Genomic DNA, 22765 nt, shown 5'->3' on the forward strand with positions numbered 1-22765 from the left:
GTCGATGTCCTTTGATTAAATCTGACATGAATGGTATTCAAGACCATAACATCAGCAAGAATTCATTTATACCATAGCTCAATCATACGGAGTCAAAATTTATCAACTTCGTAAACCAGCGACGTAACAATAACACACCCGATAACCGAAACTCATACCCATCAATTCTAACAACCATAAACAGCTTTTAAACATAATATAGCAGCAAGATATCATCATAAATCAGCCAATTCAGCTAACATACTGTTCGAACAAGAGCTGGAAATCATAACACATTCAAACGGTATCCGTTCTTGATCCGATTTCGATATAACAACCAATACAAGTTCGAGAACACATTGAAGCCATAAGAATCTGATTATTACATCATAATTTCGAACTCAGCTGGATAAAAGAGATACTTACATCACAACGAAGCTCTTGTTATGAAGATTCCAAAACCGTGCTCAGAATTTTATTCGGATGGACGGATCTTGCACAATCAAAGTTGAAAGATAAAGATACAAAGGAAAATGGAAGCTCTCGAGTTCTTACTCTGAATTGGAATGTAAATATGATGCAAAAGAGATATTATGCACGTACAAAGCCAATACAAGACATGTGTCCTCCACTAAATTCAAAATTTGCATTTTGGCCCTTCAAAACCTCACTATTTGCAATTCAGTCCTTATAACAACTTTTAATTCAATTTCAATCCTAAATAACTTAAGAATATTAGAATTTAAATTCAAACTCCAAAATTCTCAAATTAAATATACTCGGATTAAAATTAAATAATCTCGGGCCTTACAATAGTTGAGTGACATTGGTTAGCAGATTTTTACCAATTGTCTAGAAATACTCTCTATAGGTGCCCAGAGTCTAGGGGAGTAAAATATGCACCGTCCACCTCGATCGGGAGAGTCGGTGAGTTGTTGATATTTTATCCTCGGGATCCCAAATGAGAGAAGAGAACCTTTACTTTGTGATTATCCAGACTTTATAATCCTGGTTTTAAAGACATGCATTGCATTTTATGCATTTTGATTTGGAGTTATTGACATGCTATTGAAATCCTTGTCTGGTTGTTGCATATATCGCGTTCGATATATTATTTGATATGCATGTTTTGTCTCTTTTACTGAGAATTGTATTCTCATCGGATTTATCCGGCTGTTGTCTTGTTTTTGTATGTGTGCTTGGCAACAGATGGGGCAGGACCGAGTCAGAGGCAGCATGGCTAAGGGTTGAGTCGATTAGAAGTAAGACTTGGTGTTTTAGGAGTTGAATTTATTTTCAAACTCGATTTGTATTTTGGATTGTGAACTTAGATTGGAAGCATGTTCTATTAGTTTGGATTGGATGTATAACTTTAGAACTATCTTGTGTTGTAATATGTATATTGGATGTGTTGATGCATGTTTTAGATTGGAGTTTTGAATGGTGATTGAGTTGAAGAAAACCTTCCCTGTTTCTGATGTTTTTCTGGGCAGAGGGCGCGCTAGATCCCACGAGTTCGTAGGATCGAGCGCGGCCCTTACTTTGTTGAGGCAGCAACTTTGCTAATAATGGTGTGCTCGATCCTACGAGTTCGTAGGATCGAGCGCGACACTATTCATCCGAAGAAAAAAAAATTCCCTTGCTTTTAATCTTGGATCTTATATGCTTAATTATTGTTTATCCCGAGATTATATGATTAGAACCGAGGTGTCACATGGAAGTTGGAATAATGCGGATTAATTGATATCAATGCGGGTGACCTAATATTAAATTCTAACATAGGGATTGATCTCTAAGTTCAAAATTCGGGTGGAGATTTTAAGCTAATTTATCCTTTCTTAATCTGTTTTCTAATAATTTCTTAAAATAAAATGTATTCAATATCTTTAATAGTAAATAACTAGATTTTATATCAAATATAATTAATTATTTTGTTTTACTTAATAGTAAGATATTAGATAAAATTTAAATTTTCTTAAGATATCAAATATAAATATATACTGTTTATAATTACGTTTGTAAATATTAAACATTAATAATAAATTACAAAGAATAGAAAAATGGATAGTGTACAAAAATTAATCTTGAAATTTTATTTTAGTTTTAAAATTAATGTTTTTCAATTTGAATAAAAAAATATTACATAAAAATATTTAAAAAATGAGTGTTTCAATTAATATTTTTGTGTTTTATCTTTTCATTAATATTTTTATTATTAATTTTATTCATTTTTTGTCCTTCAAATTTAATAATATCATAAATTAGTCCTCACAAATATATTTAACTGTAAAATAAATGACAAGGACTAATTGTGTTGCAATTTTTAAAATTTAAATATTAAAAGTGTTGCGTTGAAATGTTTAAGAATCAAAAGTATTTTGATATGAAAATACGAGGACTAAAAATTTACTTTTCTCCCAACAAGCACAGTCTTTTTTAAAGGAACAAGCACATAGTTTGACGCAATTTCTGTGCAATAAATTTAAGTCTATAATTTCTATTGATTTAGATTATTGGAACAATAATTGATTTTGTAGGAGAACGAATTGCAACTTTCATATGACTTTATTTTTAAAATATTTGAATTGTACTAGTGTCATAAGCTATAATTTTTGGTACTATGCTCAATCTGCCACAGATGTTTATTCCATTTATTTCCTAAACATTTAATCCAGAACGTCTTGGATACTATTGAGGATTTTAATCTTTAGTAGAGCTGTCAGATGGGTTGGCCCGCCCCGCCCCGCCATGACCCGCGACCTGTTTGGGTTGGTTCGTTTAGGCTCGCCTCCAAACGGTCCATAAAAACCCCAACCTGGCCCACCTCATCGCTGGTTGCGGGCTAGGCGGGCCAACCCGCAAAAATTTTAAGAAAATAAAAATATATATAAAAAATTCAAAAAATAAAATTAGTATTTGAGAGTAAAAAAAATTTATCAACAATTGTAACAATAACAAATAATAAATGTCACAATCAAACAAATCATATAAAATTTTGATGTTAACTATTATATTTTGGATAAAAAATCGCATTTCTAAATAATATAAATAATATAAATAAATATTTAACCATAAAAAATAATAATGTAAGATATTAAAAATATTATAAATACTAGTTTTAAAATTTTAAAATCACATTATTTAATAATAAGTATTTTATGCCCATAATTCAAAAAAATAAAAATAAAAAAAATTTCAGAAACTGGCGGGTCGGCTCGCCCCACACGCGGCAGCCCCCCCTTCAAACTGCGGCCCGTTTGGGTTGGCCCGTTTAGGCCCGCCTCCAAATGGGCCAGTAAAACCCCAACCCGCTAATTTTTCATGGGGGGCGGGCTGGCCCGACGGGCCTGACCCATTTTGACAGCTCTAATCTTTAGTTCACAGGTGGCATCATTTCTAACAAAAACAAAAACAAAAACAAAAACAATAAACAAAACAAAAGAGGGAAAAATAGTATGAAATACTACTCATAATTGCAAAGACTTGCACTTCCAAGACTCTTCTATGGTTGAATACAAACAGTGTAAGAAATTTACACATGAAACTAACTCCACACGAATGTGTGATCACAAGTGTACGTTATCTAGTTTAAATTATACACACAGAAATTAAAAGAATCAACCTAATGAACTCAAATAAAGTTATAGGATTACAGAATTATACATATGTTTTGCCAGGCTGGACTTCCAAAAGAGTTCAAACTACCTGAGGATACTTAGACCGAGACCGAGACTTCAATTTAGGAACTGTGAATGAGGATGTGAATAGCTTCGGAGAATCGGGGATGGTAATTATGTCGACTTCGTTGCTCTTTGAACTGCTGTTTCCCTACGCAAACCATTTCGAACAGAATATAATAAGCTTATGGACGAAATTCCAAACGGTAAGTCAAATTTTCATATTAGTATGATAAGACTGAATAGCGGTGATATATTATGTGTCCTTCTCACTGTTATTTCTCATTTCTCCATACAACCTTCTCCCAAGTGCTTCTGCATATGGTGAAGCCACAAGCAAAATAGGGCCATCTGAAATCTGGCTCTCTCTCTCTCTCTCTCTCTCTCTCTCTCTCTCTCTCTCTCTCTCTCTCTCTCTCTCTCTCTCTCTCACACACACACACATGAACTCTATCCTACATATGCTACAGACAAGCCCAAACTCACCATACTATTAATAAAAGTAGATATAAAAATGGCAGGCTCGGTGTCATAACTTAAATATTATTTTGTCTCCTAGTTTCCCATTATCATGGTGCACCGTGCCAAACAAAAAATCAGAAGTAGTTGCACACTGTTAACTAGGTTGAATTGTATTCTTTTTCCAAGAAAATCAGATCAAGAACGTGAGCTGTGGACATGGAAGGTAATATCCTATGTCTCTCGAATGCTTGTCATTCCACATATTTAACTATAGTACAGATGAAGTATATTTAACTACTTTCAAATGAATCATTAAGGATGAACATTGAGAGATCAAGGATGGAAGAGGGACCTTAGTGTTAAGTTGTTTTCTTGGAGTCTTTCCTCCTGCTGACTTGTGAGCTGCTGGTTTGGTATGAGTCATCTACAAACATTCAATATACAGGCTTACCCATAAGGACTTACAGCTAATTGCCACTAACTGAAAACTTATTTAATTGCAGTATAATACTCTAATGTTGGATAAAAGCTAGCAAAGAAGAAGGCATGGGACCAGTAATTTATCCAATTACAGAAGAAATACAGCCTTCAAGGCAAACTATATGGAGTTGAACAGTTGCAGCCAGCCGAATCTTATTTTAAGAAATAAAATCCTCCTTCGAATTGATACTGACCTGAAAACATGGGTATCAATTCATGGTTTTTTCCGATTATGTTCCTATCAAACTATACATAGTTAATGTGATATGTTGCATGCAAATATCGCAATGAAACAACTAGGTGTGATGTGTGGTGAAAGCAAATTAAAACCGTAATACAACACCTTGCATATAACAGGGCACCATGATTTTTGTACTACAACATCTTCAAGGAACCCACAAACCTTTTCAAAATCAAGTGCATGATGTGATTCTTGTTTCACCGTAGTAGCCCCCCTTACATATTGTTGCTCGTCTTGGCTCCCATGTTGGTTTCCCTTGATCCTGCCGTACATTTGTGCAATATGGGTGGTCGCAGATTGCGAACTGGACTTCATTACTGCAATTTCCTTCGAAAGTCTGGAGATTTCTTGATTCTTTTGGGATAATTTAGACTTCATCTTCGAAACGTCAGTTCTTAGCATTTCATTTGAAAGTTTTAATTCATATGCTCTGCTTACCATCACTTGCACCATTTCATTTGCATGGTCAGATTCATCACACTTCTTCCTATATTTTGTATCCAACTGGCTCTCCATGTTTTTATATTGGTTCCACAAAAAATTCTTCTCTGCCAGCAGAGCAGAAATCTCAGAGAACTTTTCAGACTTAAATTTCTCGAATTCAGTTTTCACCCTCCTAACTTCTTTTTGAAGTGCCTTGTTTTTCTGCCCTTGTCCTTTACAACTCATATCATTTGATATATCCTGCAAAATTCATGTCAAAACTTAGAAATTGACAAATCAATCTGAATCCAAACACAAATCAATGATACCCAACATACTTTGGGCTCGGAGCATTTATGGGAAAGTAAGTCAAACCATTCTTTATAGTCAGCCAATTCATCATCAACGTCCTCTGCATTTCACAAAAACAACTATACAAAATTAAATCCAGTGTCCAATCTCACATAACTTAGAAACCTGACAAAAGAAAAATAACTTATTATCCAATAAAAAGTTCATGCAGCAGTAGTATTAGTAATTAAACTATGAGGTAAACTATATGGAACCTGTTCAAACATAATGATAAATGGTTTCAAACTTAACTTACTTCCAAGTTTTTTTGTGCCAGGATTCTTGAGAAAATATTTACATAAATGCGTAAGGCGACAGTTTGTCATTAGTGTCTGTGTTAAAGAAAGTTGAATGAATTATAAAATATTGAAGTTGTTTGGGCCAGAAAGAAGAAAACAGAGGCACAAACAAAGCTAAATATACCACAATAGTGTATTCTAGATGATCCTGTAGCACAACACGGATCAGAAACATTGCATGTTAATGAAATAAATTTCATGGCTAAGGAATAGAGAGATGTAATTGCTTCTTAAATTATAAATTAATAATTTGAATCAATTATTATTCAAGAATGCATCTTCTGTTCTGTTCACTGATTTTGGAAAAAGAAAACAGAAAAAAAAAATCCAAAAAATAATATTGTCTCTTAGGAGACCATTAAAACACAAGATAAGGAGCAAAAACAGGTTGAATTAAACTAAATCCATTTATAATGGAAAAAACAACTGATTCTGGGGTTCTCATATTGGGTGCTAGTTTCATGAACCGCATTCTTTCTTATCAAAAGAAAAAAAAATCGTTTCGCAGTGTGTGCCTCAAAGGGGGATGTGCTCATTATGTCATAGCTTGGAATTAATCTAAACCCTCTACCATATTGGAGACATGGCCAACAGTGGGGACTTTAATTTATGTGCTAATTTTATCAACCACATTTTTATCAACAGAAAAAAAAAATTTGTTTAATGGTGTCAGAGTCAAAGGGGATGCGTTTGTTATATCACAATTTGGCTGGATAACTGACATAAGGCACCACACCAAAGTATTTGGGAGGTGCAGGCTAATAAATTCAATGGCAATCCAAATTCATCAAATGAATAATATCAGAGAAAATTAATTATTCGCAATTGAAATGGATTACGGAAAGCCCTAGATCTTAATCAAACATAGAATTGCAGCCCTAGCCCCAAATCATATTCCAATCAATGCAACTGAACAAGTGGTCATGACTCTTTCCAAAGAATCCAACACAAACAAATAACTCACTCAAAAAAAATGCAAAATTAAAGAAAAAATAAACGCTAAAATAGAGAGAGAAAAAAAATAAAGCCAACCATATCTATGCTTGTAGTTTAAAGTCTCCCTCTCTTTAAAACCAAGCAGAGGTTCAGCTCGAGCATACTCCACCTTATGCTCCATCTTTGAGCTGCACAAAAAAAAATCCCCAATTTTGAACACCTACAAAACCCTAAATTAACTCCCCAAACAAAAATCAAAAGGATGAAAAAAACGCAAGAACCTTATATATCACGTTGAGCAAATATTTGATTCTGTCTTCAAGAACATTCCTATCTTTGTGCAAATTATGGGACAACTGGACCAAAGCTTTGAAAACTTTATCCCAATTTTGCTCGCGGTCCGAAGATTCGCCGGTAGATTTTCATTTCGCCATTGCAGAGATCGAAGAACAAATAATAATTACGAAAACAACTACAAAATCGCAGCATGAGACTAATGATTGAGGGATTTTTGGAAGCAACGGATCGAGAGAAAACGAAGAGGGCGTGGGAGTGCGTTTGTGAAGTGAAAAAGCCCCAACGGTCGAAATTTCGATTTTATCAGTGGATATGGCACGTGGATCTCACGTGAGCCAAGATGCATTAACTATAAGCTTCTAAGTTGCCTCTATTTTTTACTCTAGGTCGTCAATCGGGCACAAATATTACGTGTGGATAATTATAACTCTTTGAATTCTTTCTTTTATTTTTTGTGTATATGTTTCATTGTGAGATAATAGTATTCCGAAGATGCAAAAAACAAAAAACTATGATAAAAATGAAAGGATCGGTTTTGGGGTGATCTTCCTCGACTGATACTACTGTAGCAGTTGATTCTCGCAATACTTAATTGTCAACTGAACTGCTTCCTTTTCGTATGTCGATGTTACTTGATAAACAATTAATATGTGCGTAATAATGTCAATTAACAGATTAGAATTTCAATCGAATGACTAGATTGATTTTGTGAGTGAATTAAGGTGCTCGACTGATATAAGAGTAAAACTGAAAAGTAAAATGCACAAGTGTTGTTTGTGGACGTTCGAAACTCAATCTCCTACGTCACTCCTTTACCTCGGAAAGATTCACTCTAAAAGAATTTGACTATTACTACACCTTGTAACAATCCACTCAAAGACTAGGACTTACAATCAACTACCTATCCCAGAACTCCTAGGCTCTAGAACTCAATCCTCGATTGATTCTTGTTACAACGAGGTTTGCAGCATCTTAACTGATAACCAAATACAACACTTGTATTACAACTCAACACTGAGCAAAATATGATCCTAACTGATCTGATGCACTGATATGTGTGCTGGTGTTCTTCGTCTCTTGATATATTCTTTGAAGTAAGCTTTAAGCTCCTCGATTGAATTTTTGTGAATAAATTGAAAGTGTTCAGTTTACCTCTTGATATCTTAAATATATTCGCAAGTTATTTATGGAGCCGAATGCGTCTTCAAGAACCCCTTGATGTCTATTTATACTTGAATTGCAACGGCTCTTTTAATTCAAATTGTGGTCGTTATATTGTCTTGTCTGCTATCTCGTACATCTTTTGACACGAGGATACACTCGTGGCGCATTGTGACTTTGAGAAGTGAGCTATTTTTTAAAAGTTAAAATTAATTTTTTTATCGCATTTGAAATGGTTTTTTCTGTCATCAATGTATTTTATCATAATTATTATTTTTAATTTAAAATTGAAATACAAAATATAATTTAAAGAAAATTACGCGAAAACAGAACCTAATTAACCGAACCCGACCCTCTTCTGCCCCGGGGTGAAAGTCAAAGGTCAAAACCCTATAAACCCTAATTTCACCCATGATTCTCAGACTCGGTTTTTTCAATTGAACAAGGAATGATGGAAGTAGAAGGATCATCGGCCGGAGGAACGATGGAAGTCGGGAGAGAGTTTAGCAACCGGGTAATGTGTCAGTTGACCAACCCCGAAGGGACACCTCTTGAGGCCCCGATTTTTCTTCCGGAGAGCGCCGGCCCTAAGGAGCTCCAACAACTCGTCAATAAACTCCTCGACAACGTAAGTTATGGTGAAACCAATTTGTATGTTCCACTTTTGTATTTGTGCTATAATTTATCGAAAAATGTAGTTTGATTCATCAATCATATTTTATCTTTTTTTATGTGTTTTCTTCAAGGTCCATTTTATGTAGAATTCTTGGTTCTGCGTCTGTTTTTTTGATGAGTTGATTGGCTAATTTAAATAAATGAACCTTAACATGAGGATTGAAGCTTTGGACATTGTGATAAAATATAAATTGGACATATCCTGCTGGAATCTGGATTCTGTGCCAATGATACGTTAACTTCCATTCTTATCTTGAAAAGAAAATAAATTTAACATGTGGAATTAAGTGAATGAATATATAAATACATGCACGTGAATCTGTCAGTTTACTGGCTTCAACTTGATGGTGGAACTCTCATTCATTTCAGGAGGAAAAATTGCCATATGCATTTTATGTATCAGACCAGGAGCTTCTGGTGCAACTTGGATCATATTTGCAGAAGAAAAAGGGTGAGAAGTTATGCTTGTCTTAGTTTTCAGTGCCAAAGCTTATATTGTCTTTCAGCATACAATACACAGTTGCGAAGACTCTCATTAACGCTATTGCAGTGTCTGTGGAGAAGGTTCTGACGATTGTTTACCAGCCACAAGCCATATTTAGAATACGTCCAGTAACTCGCTGTTCCTCAACAATCGCTGGTATGAAATATATTAACTTTTCTTCCGTCGGTGGTTGGTACGAATACAATTCAATTGTGATGTTTGGATTGTCGAGTGTGCACAAATCGAACTTCTTTCAGATTTGTGTTCCGCAAAGTGTTATTCTGGTGGTTTTGCTCCCTCCGATGGGGTTGGCAGGCTGTTGAAGCCTGAGTATCATGTGGGTTCTATTTCCCCGTAATCATGTCACAATCAAGGTTCTAAAAAGCTAGAATCGATAAGGTCAAGCTTAAAGTTTTACAAGTTTAAACGGGTTTAGTACGAGATTAAACGAATTTTTATTTTTTTATTATAATTTAATTATATAAAGAATAATAAAGTCAATCAATAGATTAAATAAATATACAAAATTTAAGAGTAAATAAATGTATAAATCTTAGAAATTTTTTTTACTCTAAGGTAACCATAATGTTGTGTTTGGATTGATGGATTTGGATTTTTGAGTGGATTTCAAATCAAAACAATAAAATCCACGAATTTGAAATGACTAGGTTGATGAGTAAATTTGAAATTGAAGCAAAAAATATACTTAGTTAACATAAAATATTTTGAAGTAAGAAAATTTTGGTGCCTTAAAGGTTTTCTTTTTTTTTTTTGTTTAAAAGTTTTATATTATCAAATATTTAAAATTAAAAATTAACGTTTATCAAAAAATAATAAAAGTTAATAAATAATAATTTTTTTGAAAGTTAACTTAATTTACCGAAAGAGCTCACACGTAATTATTCGCGCATAATGTGGTCAATCTTAGGTTGACCACTTTTTTCACGCTTTTGTCTGAATCAAACCTTTTTCTTCACTTTTAATCCACGTTTTTAGAACATTAGTCACAATATGGCATCATTAAAACTTGAAATCTTATATTTGTTTTTGGAGACTTCTGTGTGTCATAAGGCCAACCCTCAAGTTATGTCCTTTTTGCTACTGATAAATACTGGTATTTTCCTGCCTTTCTAGTATAATTAACTTATGTACATTATGTAAGTTATGCAAACGGTTTAGGTGGGCCAGATTCATAATGGTTGGATGATTTGAATCTTGGAAGTTATGTCCTTGCACTTCCTTGACCTTGTCGGTTTTGTAAATGCAGGTCATAACGAGGCTGTGCTTTCAGTTTCCTTTAGTCCTGATGGACGACAATTAGCTAGTGGGTCCGGCGATACCACTGTCCGTTTATGGGATCTGAATACACAGACTCCATTATTCACATGCAAAGGTTGAAATCTACTTCTGCTTGAGTCACATCGGCACACTTGCTTTATCATTCCAATGGAAGTTTACATGTTAGCATGTCTTATTGCATGTTCTTTTGTGGCATGCAATGTTCTAAAAAGCGGCAGACGGTCACCCACCGCCTAGATGCCTAAGCGGGGCCTAGGAGGTTTTTTTTTTTTAGCCTAAATATCTAATTATTCTAGTCCGATCCATCTTAATATTTCTCAAATAATTCTTCTTTATCTAATTTACCCGCATAAGGGTGTTTTTTCAAGTCTAAATATCTAATTATTCTTAATACTTTTTCAATAATTCATCGTTATCGAATTCAACTCGAAATACATGACATATTATTCGTTTTCATCCGATACAAATTGATGGACAAATATGTCAAATAATTTTTTAAAAAAAATTAAAATAAAAAATATATATATAATATTATATGTTAATCTAGGCGGCCGCCTAGGCGGATTTTGAGGCGTCTAGGCGGCCTAGAGTCTAGACGGCCAATTAATATAATAACTCCCATAAACTTCAACTGTCTAAAAATTGAAGTAGTGGACAACCGCCTAGCGTCTAGGCGTCGCCTTTTAGAACACTGGTGGCATGGCTATTCATGGGGACCCAATTTGTTGTCTACTTGAAATCACCCAGTCCAAGACATCTGGTTTGTAATTAAAAATGAAATTTTACTATCATGAATTTTTATTGTATCTCATTACTAGACGTGTAGTTGTTACAGATCTTTATAATTTCACAAAGATCTCATCTGAGTTTCAGTTGTGTTTAGAAGCTGTGCAGCAGTTGACTATAAATGTGTGCACGATCTTTCTGAATCAATGCTTAAATACTTCTAATGGAAGAAATGACATCTTAAATTCATCTTTCTTCTCTGGCTCTGCCTCTGTTTTCCCAGTTGTCTCATTTATTTATCCATTTTCGTCGGTCCCTTTTATTCTTGTCTGCTACTTAGTTTGGGGCTTTCTTTCATTGCTTCTGGAATTTTCTGTACTCTGATTCAGCTTTCCCTTGGCTCTATATTTTCCTTTCTTTAGGACACAAAAATTGGGTGCTGTGTATCGCCTGGGCGCCAGATGGTAAGCATCTTGTAAGTGGAAGTAAAGCTGGAGAAATCTTGTGCTGGAACCCACAAACTGGGGAGCCATCAGGCAATCCACTTATGGTAAACTCACAAAAAGTTAATGAAGACCTTGTTACTTTCTTTGCTCTAAGTTGCTGAAAAAGATTATGATGTTGGAAAACATAAATTTCAGTCCATTTTCTGGTTGTTCATTTCTGCATTTCTTTGCGAACATTGGTAACGATGTGCAAAAATATATGACATCATTGACATCTCAGGGTCATAAGAAATGGATAACCGGGATTTCATGGGAGCCGTTGCATCTTAATGCGCCGTCCCGTCGCTTTGTTAGCGCCAGTAAAGATGGTGATGCGAGGATATGGGATATTTCACTAAAGAAATGTGTTATATGTCTAAGTGGACACACACTTGCCATAACTTGTGTAAAATGGGGTGGAGATGGAGTGATATATACTGGGTAAGCTCCCCTCGCCAATGAGAATATGCCTTTCAAAGTTGTTATGAAGCCTCGATTTCTTGAAAATTTGAGGTGTACAGCACTGAGATACTTATGCGACATCTCGCGCCTTTTTGAATGAACGGTTTAACTTGTTACAAGTGCAGTGCAATTCACACCCTTCTCATTTGCAGATCACAGGATTGTACTATTAAAATGTGGGAAACCTCGCAAGGGAAGCTAATACGCGAATTAAAGGTACTTTCCTATGTGTTTTGGCAATGTTTTTTTGCAACCTGACTATATTTTTAATTCTCTCATAAAATGCAGGGCCATGCACATTGGGTTAATTCTTTGGCATTGAGCACCGAATACGTTCTCCGGAGTGGTGCCTTTGATCATACCGGAAAACAGTATTCATCTCCCGAGGAAATGAAGAAGGTATAATCTATATTTTCAGAAAAAAAGAGATGATATGATATTTGTTTTCTTTGGATCTTCGATTTGGTAGATATTAGTAACTGTTTTTTCTCTTGGAATCAGAAAAGACTAATATTAGTGCCTGATGAATTTATTGTCCATATGTATTGTCAACTTTCTGAAAGTGAAAAACTCGAGCTTAATATTTTTTTGATGAAATGAGGTTCTTAAAGTTTTTCCAAGTTTCCTACTGAGAACTTTGAACATGGTGGTCTACTGAAATCACGTCAGGAGTAAATATTCATGAGGGTTTTAGAAAAGAAAGGAACAAAGATGAAGACTATTTATTGACTTTGCACTTACAAGACTGCAATAGCCGCAGTGAACTTGGTTGTTGAACAGTAGGCATCTAATTACCGAATGCGTCTGGTATTTGTGTTGCTTATCTATTTCTTGGTTTATTATCCGGACTCCAGTAGCATTCTCTTGCCGCACTGACGGGTCTCTATGTATATAGTCTGTATTTTTTCCTGGCTGTGTCATTGTCTATACTAAAGCTGTTTAATCCTTCCCAATACTTGATTAAAGTCTCTCTCCCATTCACTGAAAAGTTTAGGTAGTCAATGAAGCATTTGTATCAGTGAAACACTCGGTCTGCTTCCTAGTTCTGCTTCTGCCTTTACTCCCATCCTTTAAGAATTAATAATCCAAAGTCTGGAACGTTCTCGTTCTAGTTTCGTATGCCACTTTTCTCAAGTTATGTTGACCTTTTTAACTGCATTAGTTCTGTCTGCTACCCTTTTAAGCCTGTTCTCCCTTGTAGGTAGCTTTAGATAGGTACAACAAAATGAAGGGGAGTGCCCCAGAAAGGTTGGTCTCTGGTTCAGATGATCATACCATGTTCTTGTGGGAACCTGCATTGAGCAAACACCCCAAAACTCGTATGACTGGTCATCAACAGGTATGATTGTCTTATTCATGTTAGTTTCTGATATAGTTGCAGTACATCATTAAAGGTTGTATTTGGTAGCTCTTTAATTGTACAGAATCTTGCTATTCTGTTCAATGTCGGGAGTGTCTGTAAGTGCTCAATTTATTTAGCTAGGGCACAATGGTTGGGGAGCAGTGCGGGTGGTTGTGTGGATAAACTTTCTTCTCCTTCAAATAACCTACAGACTACCTTTGCTCTCTCCTATATTATGGCCTGGGCTGGCGCTGAAAACTTTAATGGATACTCTTACAACTTTTCTGCTTCCAAAAAATTCTTAATTATTTGGATCTGTTTAATTTTTCAGTGTAGTTGTCAATTTATTAGTGCTACACTGGAACTTGTATATTTTAACAAGGCTCTTGCTTCATAATGGGTCCCTGTGTTCATATTTTGTTATGTGTCAGCTTGTCAATCATGTCTACTTTTCTCCTGATGGACAATGGATTGCAAGTGCCTCTTTTGACAAGTCAGTCAAGTTATGGAATGGAACCACTGGAAAATTTATTGCTGCATTCCGTGGTCACGTGGGGCCTGTCTATCAAATAAGGTTAGGAAAATTTTCCCTTATGTTCATCCATGTAGATGCTGTATTTCGTTATAACATTTCTTTTGATACAGTTGGTCAGCGGACAGTAGGCTACTTTTGAGTGGGAGCAAAGACTCGACTTTAAAGGCAAGAGTTCTTTTGATATTTGAATGTGCTTTAGAATATTTCCTCTCAATTTACTTATCATGTGTTTGAAATTAAATTTAAACAGAGTAGTTTTAGTTCTGGAAGATTAATTGGAATCAAGGGAGTGATTGCACGAAATATCTCCTACTTTTGGAAAATTAAATCTTTTATTTTCTTGATTTCTTCTAAGATCAGTAATTCTTACACTTGGGATCAGGTGAAGAATAAAGCTATGATAGCGGTGGAAGTTATGATGGAAAATGAAGTAGCACAATAATTGAAATGAAGCCAGCTTTGCCACATGAAATGATTAATTTTACAGTGCTTTGTAGTTTTTACTAAATCGTATCAGCCATCATTCTGAAAGTTGTGCTCTGGCTCCTTGCATTTTTCACTGTTATATTTTATTTGCATCGAAATTTGGACTTGCTTTCAGGGAATCATCCCAGTAAGAGCAAATGATACCGACTTTCTGGTTGGTAATAAACGTGCATTTATGTTATATTTTGAACAGGTTTGGGATATCCGAACACAGAAGCTGAAACAAGACCTTCCAGGCCATGCAGATGAAGTAAGGCCTTTTATTCAAACAAAATTTCTCTTCCTTGCAGAGTTGAACATCTATTATCTTGCTTAATATTTTTTACATGTTTTTGAGGGGCTGCTGACAAAATACTGAGTATTAGAACCGTTTGATCTTCAGGTTTTCGCGGTAGACTGGAGCCCAGATGGCGAGAAAGTAGCATCTGGTGGGAAGGACAAGGTCCTGAAGTTATGGATAGGCTAAATCATATTTATAAAGCAAAATATAAACTGAGAAATACATATTTGTCAAGATTTATGCCAGTACTTCTGCAGCATTTGGGAAGAATGCGCATGCCTGGAATGCTATCAGCGTCGGAATACATCTTGATTTATTTTTGAAAGATCCAAGAAACGATTGAAATAGACGAGCATTAATGCATGTAAAATTGAAGGGATGGTGTATCAAGATCAATTTAATTAAGAGGTATGCACGTGGCTGAGCTCTGTACAAGGGATATCAATTTTCCTGGTTGCAGAGTGTGATAGTAGTTTGCAAAATTTCTTGCAAATCTGGCTTCCCAATGCAGATTTTCACTATTTATTTCATGATTTGCTTTCTATTTTTTTTTTCCCTGTAAAACAACTAAAACGATAATCTTATTTTGGGTTTAAATTATACGACCGATTCGATGTTTTTAATCTTTTTTTAAAAAAATAATAAATAAATTCTAAGAATGATATAGAAAAGGTTCAGTCTTGAAAATTATCATATCTCATGTAAATTCCTCATGAGCTCTTCCATGTTTATCGAATATAAAGGTTCAATATTGAAATTATCATACCTCATTTAAATTTCTCATGAGCTCTTCCATGTTTATCGAATATAAGCAATACACATAAAATAATAAAATATTATACTAAAGCCCATAAAAATTAAAAATGATGTTTTAAATATTTTTGCTCGATTCGAAATGTTAGAATCTATTCACGACCTTTTCCAATTATTACTTGAACACTTAGGTACCGTTTGGTTCGACGATAGCATAAATAATACTTGGATAAGTAATATAATGTAATATAAAATAAATAGAAAATGATAGTTAATTTAGTATTTGATTGATAGATTATAGTTTATTTGATTTGATTGAATTTTATATTAAAAATATAAATTACCATTTTGTCCTTTTAAGAATAAATAAAATATGAATAATATTATTTATAAGGGTAATATAGTAATTTAAATTCAATGATTTGATTGATGTAAGATAAATGATTAATGATTTGATTGATATAAAATAAATAATTAATAGATGGATAAATAATATGACGAGAAGAACATGAGATTGGATAAGATAAGTTGTACAAGTACTAATTGTACTTGTACCAAACGGTACCTTAAGGTTCAATGATAAAGATTTGATAGCTCGAAATCTTCGAAAGTTGATATACTATCGAACAAAATAATTTTGGCTCGATTTTCAAATCATTAGATAGAAATCAAATATTCATAACGCCAGCTTGATTCGTGTACTATCTCATTGCGGCTAAGCCCGTTCAGCCACCATCACTGGTGTGCCCATTATCAGTGTGTCATTTGATGAAACTTTCACACACATACATATAATGCTCAATGCGGCTAAGCCCGTCCAGCCACCATCACTGATGTGCCCATTATCAGTATGTCATTTGATGAAACTTTCACACATACATATGCATTATATGTATGTGTATAGTTTTGATATCATGAGCAATCACCATGGACAACAGTTGACGTGACAATCACTCATTGAATGTACAACGTGCCACGTCAGCTGTTGCCTATGTAGGTGCTCATTATTTGTTCATGATATCAAAACTCTGAATGTGTATGTATATATATATATATATAAATATATTTATTTATTTGATTGATTGAATTTAACCCAAATCACAGCCGAACTAGATTGATTTTTGATGAAAGTGAGTTGTTTCTTATCAGCCAGACTCGATTAGAAAATTGGTTAAATAATATTAAATAAATTATAATTCACGAAACATTAATTTAATTTTTATATGTCATAGTTTTTTTATTTGATGAAACTCTTATTTTATAGATATAATACAAGCAATTCAAAATTTAATTTTCGTTATCAGAAGTTTGATATGTATTTCTTTAATCTTAATATTTATTTGAAGATTAATTTGATTGAAAAAATATAATATAATGAAGGCCAAATGACTTGGAAACGTAGCAGATGGAAAATAAGAACTCAATTAAACCATAGGATTGTTTTGTTTTACACAGCAAGAGAAGACTTTGCTCCACGCAATCAATCAAAACCAATCTTCTTCAATCGGTTTTCTTCCGTATTTGGACATTCTTGAGACCCAAAAAGGTTTTTGTTTCTTTCGTAGAATAATTGCGATTCCTTTTCACTGTTCTTGCGTCCTTTTTGTTGGCGAAAATATAGAATTTTACTTACTCGAGCGGTGGTCTCTTGGCTTCGTAGGGCCGACGGCTGGGTAAAGAATTTTTCTTTTACTTTTCGTGTTTTCCCACAAATTTATCCGATTCTTTATCTGGGTTTTTAAAGATTCTTGTATTCGATCGTTGTACTGTTCTGTTTGTTTGATTGTTTTTGTTTTCTATTTATTTATATATGTTTTCCTGGTTTAGTGTGTGAACTTAATGGTTGTAGGTTTAAGGTTTTCATAAGGATTCAGATATGCTTTACTGATTGTTGTCTGACAGAACCAGATTAACGCACAAAAGGACAAGTTTTGAGTTTGTTGCAAGCTAATGATGAGCCTTGTTGGCCTTTAATGTTGAAAAGATCATAGCCTTGACCGTCTTTTATGAGTGATTGGTTTGGGGTTTTTGTTGTATCTTGTTGTTTTGCTACAAATCAGACGAGATAAGTTGCTGACAATCTTGTTGTAACCTGTCATTTTTGTCTTCAGTTTTTTATTTTTTTTTGGGTTTGATTTAAAACTGGCAATTTCCTTAAGTGGTCTTTTGACCACTTTTTCTTGCATAGATTCTAATAGACGAGTGAGACAATTGTTCAATCTTGGGACCCAAATGTTGCGGAATGAAGTTGTGTGCTGCAAGGAAATTTTCATTCTGTGAGCTACCGAACTCATCTGTTAATGATGTTTAGGGATTCATAGTCAGACGTATTGTCGTCTGATTCAATCAAAGTGCATTACATTCTTATAGGGAAACAATGTTTTCCCTTATATTTTTCTATTTCTCAGTACGAAGTTGAGTCAGAATATGCTAATGTATGGTTTTCTATTTCTTTTGTAATATCCATGCCGATGTTATTGATACTCTTATGCAGTTTCACAATCACTAGAACAAGTTTTAAATTTTTCCCCCTGTTTTTGAACTCCTTTTAGTTTTGAAGTATATAACATCTAAGCTTCAGTTAACATCAACTTTCTAATCAAGCAAAAGGGTGTAAGAAATCATTTTTCGTACAGATCAAGTTTTGTTTAATGTAGCTGAAATTCAGCGTTTTAAATTAAGATGTGGACAAAAGTGTCATTGATCATCATTCAGTGAGATTATTCCTTTTCTACCCAGCATGCCTTTGCGGGGCACACTTTATATAACTCGTTTTTCCTTTGGTAAACATTTGTTCCTATGTTCCATATTTGTAGTTATTTGATTTTGTTTTGGCTTTTCAGCACAATGCTCTGATTGAACCTTATGGAATGGACTGGCTGTCTTTGCATTCTGTCAGTGTGCTTGAGAGATGTTCGGTGGACTGAAAGGTGTTAATGTTCGTAGTTGTTTTATGTGGAAATGGCGCGGAGAATCATCTTTAACAAATGGGTTACTCGAGGATGTACCTTACGAAATTGAATTATCCGATTACCACAAAGCACCAAGCCCTAGAAGTGAAAGCCCTTCTGGGCTTCTAGATGGCGAGACTTTGAACATTGACCCAATTGATGATCTTGATCTGTTCTTTGAGAGGATTTACAGTTATTACTGTGACAAAGGCCTTTGGTGCATCATCATCAAGTGGATATTTGAGCTTCTGAGCCTGGGTTTTACGATATGTTTCTCTGGATTTTTTTTGCTATATGTTGATTGGAATGGCTTACGCAATGCAAAATGTGGGATGGATGCAGTGGAATCTGGAATCAAGCCTTGTGATCTGTCTGTGGAAGCTTTGCATAAGCATCCATTGACCCCTCTTACTTTTTCTAAGGCTGTAATTGTTGGATATTTGGGTATATTTTCTGTTTACTGGGTTTTCTGTTTTTTGGGGTTCTTTGCCCAGTTGAAGGAGACTCTTAAGATCCGTCGCTTTTTTTATCACAGGTATGAATATGATTAATTTGATATGGACATATGGTGTTTAATGTGAGTGAGTCCATGGTTGGTTGAAAATAGTTGGTATCTTTATGCAGTCTCCACGTGAAGGACAATGAAATACAGACTATGTCATGGGCCTTAGTTCTTGAAAAGGTTGTTCGAGTACAGAGTTTGCAGCAGCTATGTGTGGTCAAAGATCTTTCTATTCAAGATGTAGTCATGAGATTGATGAGAAAGGAGAATTACTTGATTGGGATGCTCAACAAAGGAGTCCTTGCCTTCTCTGTATCTGGGTGGGTTCCAGGTGCTGGCCCAACTGCCAATTTTGGCCCAAATGCTGTTCAGCATCGTCTTGTTCTGCCAAAGACCCTCGAGTGGACCTTGAATTGGTGCATACTACAGAGCATGTTTGACCGGTAAGTCATTTACTCTCCCGTCACAGAAGTAATCTGTGAAAGTACTTCCCTTTTATGGCAATAAGTTACTTCACTCTTTTGGTTTTGATGTGGGCCACACCTCTGAGATATCTATGATAATGTCCGTTGACATCATTATATTTTTATGATGTGTACTCTACTTTTCCAGAAACTTCTGTGTACGAAGGGATTTTGTTTCGGATCCTGAAACCTTGAAGAAAAGGCTTATGATAGTTGGTTTTGTGCTGCTTCTTCTCTCTCCATTCCTTGTCATTTTCATGCTCGTGTATCTCTTCTTGAGGCATGCTGAACAGTTCTATAATCATCCAAGCACGGCATCATCACGAAGATGGTCAAATCTCTCTAAGTGGATGCTCAGAGAATTCAATGAGGTATATCCATCTACTTTTTCTTGACTTTGAGTTACTAAACAGCTTTTAGCGTAGTTTGGGTGATGTTTTGTTTTGTTGATCTGACATGTGCCTAATAGTTGGGAGTTTTGGGTATGACTTTTGAGATTCTTGGAGAATTTAATGTGGGACATTTGTTTGGAATCGAAGAGAGATTGTTATCTCAGTCAACATTCATCTTTCTATTTCTGCTTCTATGCTAGAGGGTAGTTGCTTAGTCCATCCACATCTTGTTTTGCAGGTTGATCATTTGTTTAAGCACCGGATGAATAACTCTATTGTTCATGCTTCTGATTATTTAAAGCAGTTTCCATCTCCTATCTTGACTATTGTTGCAAAGTTTATCTCGTTTGTTTCTGGTGGATTTGCTGCGGTGCTTATTATCATTGCATTCTTGGAAGAATCTCTGCTGGAGGGCCATGTAATACTCTGGTCTCTTACCCTACAATAATGTAATAGAAATGCATTCATGTCATTGAATTTGCTGCATTTCTTATGATCACAACCTTGCAGGTATTTGGTCGCAACTTATTCTGGTACGCTGCTGTTTTTGGAACTATTACAGCTATAAGCCGGGCTGCTATTGTAGATGAGCTTCTTGTCCTTGATCCACAGGGGGCAATGTCCATGGTTGTTCAACATACACATTATATGCCAAAAAGATGGCGTGGGAAAGAGAACACCGAGGCTGTAAGACTCGAGTTTGAAACTCTTTTTCAGGTACCCTCATCGTATTTTACTATACATCCTCAACTCTTTTTAACCCATGGATAAGTTGTGTAAGATAATGAAGTATGTTAAGTGCTTATTTCTTCCCCCCTTATTCTGGAGAATTCGTGTGATCCATCCAATGCAATGTTCTGTTGGGACTCGGAGTATCAGGCTTTTTTAAGTTCTATGTGCTGAAAATTCAGGTTGGCCTTTATGATTGTCCGACTCTGTAAACTGATGTTGAGAAAATTTTTTGGTGCAGTACACAGGAATGATGTTATTAGAGGAGATGGCCTCAATCTTTCTCACACCATATCTACTTTTATTTGTCGTACCAAAGGTTATTGTTTCACTATGATAGTTTCGGGTAATTCATTTAAATCAAAGCAGACGCTTCTAAAATAATGGCTTTTCGTTGATGCAGCGTGTGGAGGCTATCTTGCAATTCATAATGGAGTTCACTGTGGATGTTGAAGGTGTCGGTCATGTTTGTAGGTTTGTAAAATTGCATTCATATGTTCCATTACCCATCATATTGATTATGTCAGATGGGAGATTTATAATTTTTTCTCTGGCAGTTTTAGTCTCTTTGATTTCAAGAATCACGGCAACAGAAAATATGGTTCTCCCTTTGATTCACCTCGCGAGCAGAGGAGTTCGCAGGGAAAAATGGAAAAATCATTCTTGAGGTACGAGCATTTGTGGAAACTCCGGCGTAAATAAACCACTGCTATCTATCAAGATTAAATTTTTTATGTTGGTTCCCTACAATTTCCTATGCTATTATGAGATACACTCTGACAGCAATAAAAAAATGTGGTTTGAGCTGTTCTGTAGACTGCGCTTTACCGTTTAACTGAATTCTTGCTGTGCAGCTTTCAGATTGCTTATCTTCCATGGGAACCTGATGCCGAGGGAAAGCAATTCCTTCTGGCACTTAAAACCTTTCGTGATCAAAAGCTGCAAGTTCGAGGAACGACAAATGCATACTTCTCATCTGATATGCAGCAACAATATCCAAATTTTGGAGGCTTTGGTTCCCCTAACAGTTTCTTCCCGAGAGAAACACCTCTAAACGTTGCGGGAGGTTGCAATCAGTTTGGTTCAATGTGGCTGATAGATGGCGAACAGAAGAATTTTCCTTATATCCTGGACTGGTATTACACGTCCCAAAACCATGACAGAGATAATAACCCGAGGGGCAATACATCAAGGCATACTATTGAGGAGAGTCCAAAAGATTTCTGGATTCCTTCAAACGTGGCACAAAAAGAAGCCAAATATGATGAAAATTGGGATAGCTTGTTCGAAGATCGAGTACATAGTCATGTAGAAGCTTCTACATCAGGTCCTCTCTTCCAAGAAAGTGTCTTGCAGCATCATGACTCAAATAGTACCAGACACCCTGAAAAAACCCAGTGGTGGGCTAGAACTCGATTCCAAGGTTCAGGTCCGCAAACAAGTTTCATTGAACCTCCAAATTTCTTCCATGTAGCTTCTCGTGATCCTTATGACAAAATCTCAGACAGAAGCATGGAGGAAGATGAACAAGAACAAGAACAACCTCTAGACTTGAGAAATTCGAGGGGATTGTCACGAACTTTTTACATGGATGACTCAGATGTTGGAGAATTTAAGCTTCCATTCGATGATATATATGAAAATTCAGCCGATCCCGCAGATCTTGTCTGATCATTTTCTCGCTTTCAACCATCGAACGCGTATGAGTTTCCATTTCTAGATATTTTACCTGATGACCGATGAAGACGTGGCTCGATATTCTTTGTTGTATATAACACTGCACTTAATTTGATTCAGAACGAGCCTCTGGTGAATGGAAAGGGTGCAAGTCCCGTCCGCTGTCCAAAATTGTAGAAACAATTATTATCTCTATTTATTTTCTCAGGTGAAGCCA

At 35.4% G+C, this 22765-nt stretch overlaps 3 protein-coding genes across 5 annotated transcripts; 2 read left to right on the forward strand and 1 right to left on the reverse strand.

The window, feature by feature from the left end:
* Nucleotides 1-3523: 3523 nt before the first annotated feature.
* LOC140888789 (uncharacterized) lies at nucleotides 3524-7264 on the reverse strand (the record flags this gene model as incomplete). The annotated part of the gene is made up of 7 exons (XM_073296489.1): nucleotides 3524-3562; nucleotides 3685-3807; nucleotides 4471-4542; nucleotides 5002-5523; nucleotides 5601-5674; nucleotides 5870-5945; nucleotides 7130-7264. Coding segments are annotated over 7 exons (1041 nt in total), but the record flags the coding sequence as incomplete, so codon positions are not given.
* Nucleotides 7265-8671: 1407 nt separating this feature from the next.
* On the forward strand, nucleotides 8672-15681 carry LOC140887838 (notchless protein homolog). Its single transcript, XM_073295347.1, has 13 exons — nucleotides 8672-8934; nucleotides 9351-9432; nucleotides 9532-9621; nucleotides 10733-10858; nucleotides 11913-12040; nucleotides 12217-12416; nucleotides 12590-12653; nucleotides 12726-12836; nucleotides 13639-13776; nucleotides 14211-14353; nucleotides 14425-14479; nucleotides 14994-15050; nucleotides 15183-15681. The coding sequence occupies exons 1-13, from the start codon at nucleotides 8755-8757 to the stop codon at nucleotides 15264-15266; spliced, it is 1458 nt and encodes a 485-aa protein (XP_073151448.1). The 5' UTR covers nucleotides 8672-8754; the 3' UTR covers nucleotides 15267-15681.
* Nucleotides 15682-17240: 1559 nt separating this feature from the next.
* Nucleotides 17241-22765, forward strand: LOC140887112 (autophagy-related protein 9). 3 transcript variants are annotated; one of them, XM_073294162.1, is made up of 10 exons: nucleotides 17241-17379; nucleotides 18677-19319; nucleotides 19409-19729; nucleotides 19899-20121; nucleotides 20381-20560; nucleotides 20653-20859; nucleotides 21113-21190; nucleotides 21275-21345; nucleotides 21429-21539; nucleotides 21726-22765. In XM_073294162.1, exons 2-10 carry the CDS (start codon nucleotides 18745-18747, stop codon nucleotides 22540-22542), a joined length of 2583 nt encoding a protein of 860 aa, XP_073150263.1. In that variant the 5' UTR covers nucleotides 17241-17379; nucleotides 18677-18744; the 3' UTR covers nucleotides 22543-22765. The 3 variants fall into 3 exon arrangements, with proteins under 3 accessions (XP_073150263.1, XP_073150262.1, XP_073150264.1); XM_073294161.1 differs by having other exon boundaries at nucleotides 17253-17506; XM_073294163.1 differs by lacking the exon at nucleotides 17241-17379 and adding an exon at nucleotides 18022-18109.

The sequence above is a fragment of the Henckelia pumila genome, chromosome 3, assembly GCF_033568475.1.
Source record: "Henckelia pumila isolate YLH828 chromosome 3, ASM3356847v2, whole genome shotgun sequence".
Lineage (NCBI taxonomy): Eukaryota > Viridiplantae > Streptophyta > Magnoliopsida > Lamiales > Gesneriaceae > Henckelia > Henckelia pumila.

Bases quoted from the DNA above. Each gene is read 5' to 3' on its own strand.
- LOC140887838 (XM_073295347.1), top strand. From the start codon at position 8,755: ATGATGGAAGTAGAAGGATCATCGGCCGGAGGAACGATGGAAGTCGGG. The intron at 10,859-11,912 runs GTTGAAATCTAC...TCCTTTCTTTAG, and splicing joins TCCATTATTCACATGCAAAG to GACACAAAAATTGGGTGCTG. The intron at 12,041-12,216 runs GTAAACTCACAA...TTGACATCTCAG, and splicing joins CATCAGGCAATCCACTTATG to GGTCATAAGAAATGGATAAC.
- LOC140887112 (XM_073294162.1), top strand. From the start codon at position 18,745: ATGTTCGGTGGACTGAAAGGTGTTAATGTTCGTAGTTGTTTTATGTGG. The intron at 20,860-21,112 runs GTACCCTCATCG...TTTTTGGTGCAG, and splicing joins AGTTTGAAACTCTTTTTCAG to TACACAGGAATGATGTTATT. The intron at 21,540-21,725 runs GTACGAGCATTT...CTTGCTGTGCAG, and splicing joins ATGGAAAAATCATTCTTGAG to CTTTCAGATTGCTTATCTTC.